Here is a 6,677-nt window from a genome sequence, read left to right on the forward strand (position 1 = left end):
TCCCTTCCTAAAGCAGTAAGGTATGTTTTGCTTAAATTTGTTATTAACGATGTGTTTGTCCCTTTTTACAAAAAAGTAAAAAACTGTTGGTAAGAAGATAAAATTTAAAATATACTAACTGTTTTTTTTTCTCTAAAATCTTACTATGCCCCAAATCAATGTCATGTCCTATATAATTGCATTAAAATTTAACTATCAATAGAAACTTTTAACTTATTTATCATGTTTCCTATATTTTCCACTGTCTTGCAATTTTATAGTTGTAAGCACTACTTCTGTACTTATCTGCTATTTGGGTATGCAGATATTCACTCTCTAGATTCTTAATTTCTATATTTTCAATTATATTTTGAAAAATATGATTAATAAGTATTTAATCAATTCATCCTGAATAAGATTTCTTTTTAAATAATGTTTAGAATTTTTAATTTTCTCAAAAACTAAAATGAATCATATCAGATTTATGAATTTCATATCAATTTTTTTGGTTTCAAATCTATTTCAAGGTCAAAATCAGATTTCTGAGTTTTTGTTTATGGGTTATAATTTAAGTTTTGGGTTTTGTTTATGGTTGTCAGGGTTTCAAATCAAAATTTCTGAATTTTTATTTTTTAGTTTGAAATTAAAACATTTTGAATTTTTGTTTTTGTTTTTGGATTATCATTTTCAATCATTATTTTACAACCAAAAACTAATCGAATTGAAGGGCCTTTTTGATGCTAAAATGCATAGTTGCGGGTCAGTTTGATTCAATTCCTTCGAAAATAACTTTTCTGATATTTCGTGCCAAATTGAGGGGGTGGGAGTGGGTGGGTGGGTAATGTCCTTTTTATTTTATAAAATATAATTATTAATTAAAAAACTATTAAAATAATTATAAGAGTTTTTTTTTTTTTAGAAAATTATTAGAGTTAATTAGAGTTAGAATACTAACTAAAATAAACTATTTATAATATTATGTAGAGATAATTGTTTAGAATTCTAACTAAAATAAACTTTAATATTAATAATAGTTATTTTAATTATTATTTAATTATTTAGAATTTTAATTAAGATAAATTATTTTTAATAAATTATTAATTTAATTATTATTTAATATTTTCAATTTATATTCTCTACAAATAAGATAGACTTCTCTTAATTATTAAATTTACATTTAAATATAATTTATAATTATAAAAGTAATTATTAACTAAACATATATATAATATTTTGACGAGTCGCGCTACGAGTCACATGTAAAACACGTAAAGCGACAATAGCCTAATTAAATTTACCCGTATCTGATTGCTTTATAATTACATACCCTTTAATTGAAACGAATCAAAATAGTGTCATCAAACAAAAATAAGAAAAAGTGCTAACAATATCACCAACTATTATTCTTTTCTTGAATTCGTCGATGCCATGAATTAAGGTATGATTTCTCTACAATGAATTAAGGTAATTATGAAATGGATCTAGAATTTGCAATCATCTTCTCTACAATGAATTAAGGTATGATTTCTCTTTTTTAATTTGTCAATATATAACATGAAAAGAACAAGAATGTGACAGACTTGGAGTGATCATCTTTCTATTCGTCAAAGCAAAGTCATGGCATTTTGTTTGATTTATTGAGTTCCTCCGGAGAAATAACTGACCACCATATGATCTTTGATTTTAGCAACCGCCATGAAAAAATTTCAGAGTTTAATGCAAGCGGTTATGGTGATTTTCAATATGCTTCAAAGAAACCACCATACCTGGGGATGATTATCAACATAGTTTCACTCTACTGTGGTCGGAATTATCTATACCACTGCACTTCATCCTTTTTAATATAACTAACATCAAAATCTTATGCAATGGTTTGATCTTTCTCAGCCAAGTTAATAACTGCCACTCGTTTATCAAAGATCAGATATAGTAGAGAAGACTAACCGTCTTTCTCTCCTTTTTGTTTCAAAGTCATAAGTAAGATTTTGGATTTGTTTCTTTTTATATAGTATGGATATGATGACAAACTATTGGCAAAAGAAGGTAACGGCCTCTTCTCTAATTTCTTTCTTTCATTTTCTGTGTTTTTTTGTCCTTTATTTTCTTTCCAATTTTCATGATGTGTTTACATCTTCTTAAATACTTCTCATCAGTTCATTTTACTTGCAGTCCTCAGTAGATTATGATTGTTTAGTCGAGTAATTATGATATCTTTTATAAGTTTCTATGTTTAGTTTAGGATTTTTGGATTGCAGATTGTTGTTTAATTAATTTTTCTTCTAAGGCATAATTTTTTGAAATATATCTTAATTTCTTGGTTTTTTGACTAAATCATTTGGTTTTTTGACTAAATCATTTAATGTACTCTTTATGAGGTTATTACTCAATAGGAGGTGCAGCAGTGGAGGCCCCCCAGCCTGGTTTGATGAAGATTAATTTTGATGCAGCTCTTACTAAAAGAAAGGTTTAATCACAGTAAAATGCCAAACGTATGCGTGAGGGGTCAGTTATACCCAAAAGTTTAAAAATCGGCACAAACTGCCATTTTTGAATATTTTGGATTCTTTTATGGCCATTTGTGAATCAAACTGGATTTTGTTCCACCATGGCAGCCACATCAGCACTTATTCATCAAAACGACACCAACGTGGCACCTATGGAACCTAGCGGTTCAAATAAGGAGAAATGACCCCTCACGCATGATTCGAGAAGACTCCTCCGATGTCAGATATCTCGAGAAGTCTTCTCCAGCTTCAGATATGATTACACTAAATTATTATTTTATTTTTAAGAAAGATATGAGCAGGTATACTATGCTTGGGAATTCATTCTGGATAATTTTTCAACCTACGCTACTAAATGTTGTTATAAACTCACAAGGTACTACTATTATTATCTTACTCCTAATAATGGTATGTGTTTTTTAATATTGTCAATTTATTTTATTGTTCTACCGTTTGTTTAACAAATTAATTAAACTTTGGTTTATTTCAATTTGTTAAATGGATGTGTATTTGGATGGCTCATATAGTAGCTACAAAGTCCACTTATTATTTATTGTTTACAGAATGGCTCATTTCCTTCATGGGATGGTCATTCTTCTATACATTTATATATTGTTATCTTTGGCAAAAAAAAAAAAAAAAAAACAAAAATAAATACAAAGTACAATACTGACCACAATTCGTTACCTTCAAGATTTGATGTTTTTACTAGCATACAAAAGTAGAAAACAATCGCAAGGTATGCAAGAACCTCATAGTTAAATTTTGAGTGCGTCTATTAGTCTCTTTCCCTGCTGGTAATGTTGAGCGAAAATAGGTAGATAATTTTTCACCCTTTTGTATCGTTTTGGCCTTGTCTCGTCGACTAGTCCCTCCACGGGTTCGATATAATTTTCAACATCAGGGTAATAGAACACACCCAGAGAGGATCTCTCTCTTTCTGGGTTTATCACCACCCTATGTATTGGGCTCTTGAACAATCCATTGCTCATTATCTACGAATATATATTATTCATAATCAACGTATGTAGTGCGGAAATAAAAACGTTGAAACAGTTAATAAGGAAAACCACATATTTTACAAGCATATTATATAAATATAGCGTTTCCTAAGTCTTTACTGAAGCAAAAGCAAACAAAATAAATGGTACGAAAAACAGTTTACATGCCGACGTGATATTTTAGGAGAATGCGTTATAAATATAAAAAAAATAGAGTTTAGAAAGTAGTTTTAGAAACGGAAATGAAATGTTGAAATGTAGGAATCGAGAAGTTTCTATGTAGCACAAGTGTCAAGTCAAGCGATCTTTTTTTGCATATATAAGTTCAATCCATAGTTTGTCATAGTAAAGTATGTAATGAAATAGGCAAGACTATATACATGGTAGTAAATTATTTACCTCAGCTTGTTCCCCAATATTGATGAGAAGAGCTTCAGGAATGATAGGAACTTTGAACCATTGATTATCTTTCAGGTATTGTAACCCTTCCACTGCACTATCTTGAAGTACAATGGTGATTACCGATGAATCCGAATGTGGTTTCAGGCCAAGAACTAGATCGTGCCTTGAACATGGAGGAAAAAAGTTAAATCTTGCGCGTAGTGATGCTTCATGTCCGCATTTGTCCAAAAAACTGCGATCTTCCAAGTTTAATGATATCGCCATGGCCTTAAGGATAACCTCAGTTAAAATCTGCATTTCCCTGGTGTATTCAAGCAAGATTTCCCTGCATTTTCAGATCACAATGAGAGATTTAAAGAGCATAAAACTTCAATGTACTCCTCATTTCTACAGGATTTACTGACCTAAACTTATGAGGATTTTGAGGCCAGAATTTGAGGTTTCTTTGGTGTTCTGGGTTTAGTACAAGTATTAATCTGTTATTCCAGTCGAGTATTTGATCTTCTGAAAGAATAGTGTCATTCCCATAACCATTAATACTTTCACCTTCTTTCCCATATTTCAGCTTTTCTTCCATTGGAAGTGAAAAAAATTGCTTTATAACCGAACGCACTTCCTCCAAAAATGAACCGGACATTCCATGATTTATTGCCTGAAACAACCACCATACCATTTAATATTTCATATACTTTTTTTCAAAAAAGCAACATAGTCTGGGGTTAAAAAGAATTGTCGATACCAAATTATATACTTTTACCAAAAACGCTACGGACCTTTTATGTGTAACATTTTGATAACCCAACTAAAATATTTTAGAAACGGAAATTTAGATCAGTTTTTACTTCCGGCTTGCTCCTCGCTTTCCAATTTTTCCATACCATCTTATACATCAGGATTAAAACGGCAAGTCATGTAAGCAAAAATCGATCTAAAGTGAACGGCTTAGATCCCGTTTTTAAATATTATTATTCGGATTAATCAAAATAATAATTTTACAAATAATTAAAACGTTTGTAACCGATTTGTTAAACGTGCATAGTTTGGTAACATAGAAGCTGACCATGAAACAGCCAAATGAGCTGAGAGCAGAACGGAGGTTTTGAAGTTGAAGTTTGGCGGTAGATGGAGATGCAAGAAGAGCAACATCAATAACTCCAATCTCCATAACTGGTATGTCTGAGCCTACACCAACTCCATCTCTGTAGCAATATCTTGTTGGTGGATCTTGGCCATTGATGGACATTTCTTGGACACGCCCTGCTGATTCTATCTTCTCGGCCGGAGGAGCATTTTCAGCCATTCCTTCAGAGGAAGCTATGGTGGAACAGAGTCCAGTGCAAATTTCTGAGTGTGATGCCAAAGCGATAACTTGTGATCTTATCTGCCTCTTTCAATTTTTTAATGTTTGTAAAATTGGGTGTTGTCTGCAATAGTAGAATTCCCACGTGAAATGGAAGTGGCACTTAATCATGTGCTAGTTCTTAATATGAACCACATTTTTTTATTTAAAATATAAAGCTTGGGTGGAGATACTCCATCGATAATAATTGCACTTCAAATGTCCTTATTATCCTTAATTAGGAATCATTTATTTTGTGGATTATTAAATACCGCCCCTAAATTATTAGCTACTGCCCATTTTTAACCTATTTTTTTGTTTTTCTTTTTCAAATTTTAAAACTCATTTTCAAATCCTTTCAACTCACATTCAAACATGAATACACTTTTATTATTTCATATTAATTTTTAAACTAATATTTTATCAAAAAATACACATATATTATTTTTAAGTACAAATATATTACTTTTTATATTAATTTTTATCAAAAAAATATATTTATATTATTTTGATAGATTATAGACTATTTCGTTTAATTTCAAAAAAAATTGTTTAATTTCATTTAATTTCATTTAATTTCAAAAAAATTGATTTTAAATTTTTTTTGTTTAAATCTCAAAAGTGTTTTTCATTTAATTTAAAAAAAAATTGTTTAATTTTGAAAGTGTTTTTCTTTTAATTTTAAACTTTTTTCTAAAAATATTTGTTTTTCGAAAAATATTTGTTTTTCGAAAAATTAAGGGACTTCTTCGGAAAACATCTCCCAAGGGGGAGAGGTTTTCGCTAAACGTCTCCTCAAGGTGTTTCGTTTAATTTTGTAAAAGGTTCAAAACGATCCTCGTGGTTTCCATGAAAATACATATTAGCCTTAAACTAATTTTGGAAACAATTAAGCCTCTTTATAAAATAGAACAAGTAACCCCTTCTATTCAATACCGTTAGAAACACCTGTTAATTGCTGATATGTCTCTTAAACTCATATAGAAAAAAAATTAAAAATAATCTTAATGTTTATAATATTTATCAATTTGATATTTATGGATATTTTAACAACTTTTTTCCTCTTTCTTTCTTTAAACACCATCAATTAAATAATATTTAAAATTAAACAGCATTTAAAAAGACAAAAAAAAAAGTCCAACAAACTGATGTTGGTTTGTCTCAAACAAGGGTTTGTTTGAGAACAAATTCAGGGGCATCCAGATTCGTCCAGTTTCATTCTTAGACAAACCCATCGTCTGAGAAGAACTGGGTTCGTTCGAGAAAGAATCCAGATTTGTCTTGATTCGTTCTCAAACGAACTGAGTTTGTCTCGAACACTCTGAAGATTCTTTCACTGTGGTAGGCAGGTGGGGGAAGAACTGCGACGGTGGCAAGGTGGTGGCCAGTAGAAGAGAAGTGATGGAGAAGAAGATGGAAAAAAATTATCAATTGGTTCCTGATATAAAGTTT

At 30.3% G+C, this 6,677-nt stretch overlaps 1 protein-coding gene across 1 annotated transcript; it reads right to left on the reverse strand.

Annotated features, from left to right (window-relative positions):
* Positions 1-3,153: 3,153 nt before the first annotated feature.
* LOC126654219 (protein SRG1-like) lies at positions 3,154-5,375 on the reverse strand. Its single transcript, XM_050348257.2, has 4 exons — positions 4,947-5,375; positions 4,291-4,538; positions 3,884-4,211; positions 3,154-3,478 (listed from the first exon to the last, which is right to left on the reverse strand). The coding sequence occupies exons 1-4, from the start codon at positions 5,184-5,186 to the stop codon at positions 3,242-3,244; spliced, it is 1,053 nt and encodes a 350-aa protein (XP_050204214.1). The 5' UTR covers positions 5,187-5,375; the 3' UTR covers positions 3,154-3,241.
* Positions 5,376-6,677: the final 1,302 nt, after the last annotated feature.

This window comes from Mercurialis annua, linkage group LG1-X (genome assembly GCF_937616625.2).
Source record: "Mercurialis annua linkage group LG1-X, ddMerAnnu1.2, whole genome shotgun sequence".
NCBI classification, from domain to species: Eukaryota; Viridiplantae; Streptophyta; class Magnoliopsida; order Malpighiales; family Euphorbiaceae; genus Mercurialis; species Mercurialis annua.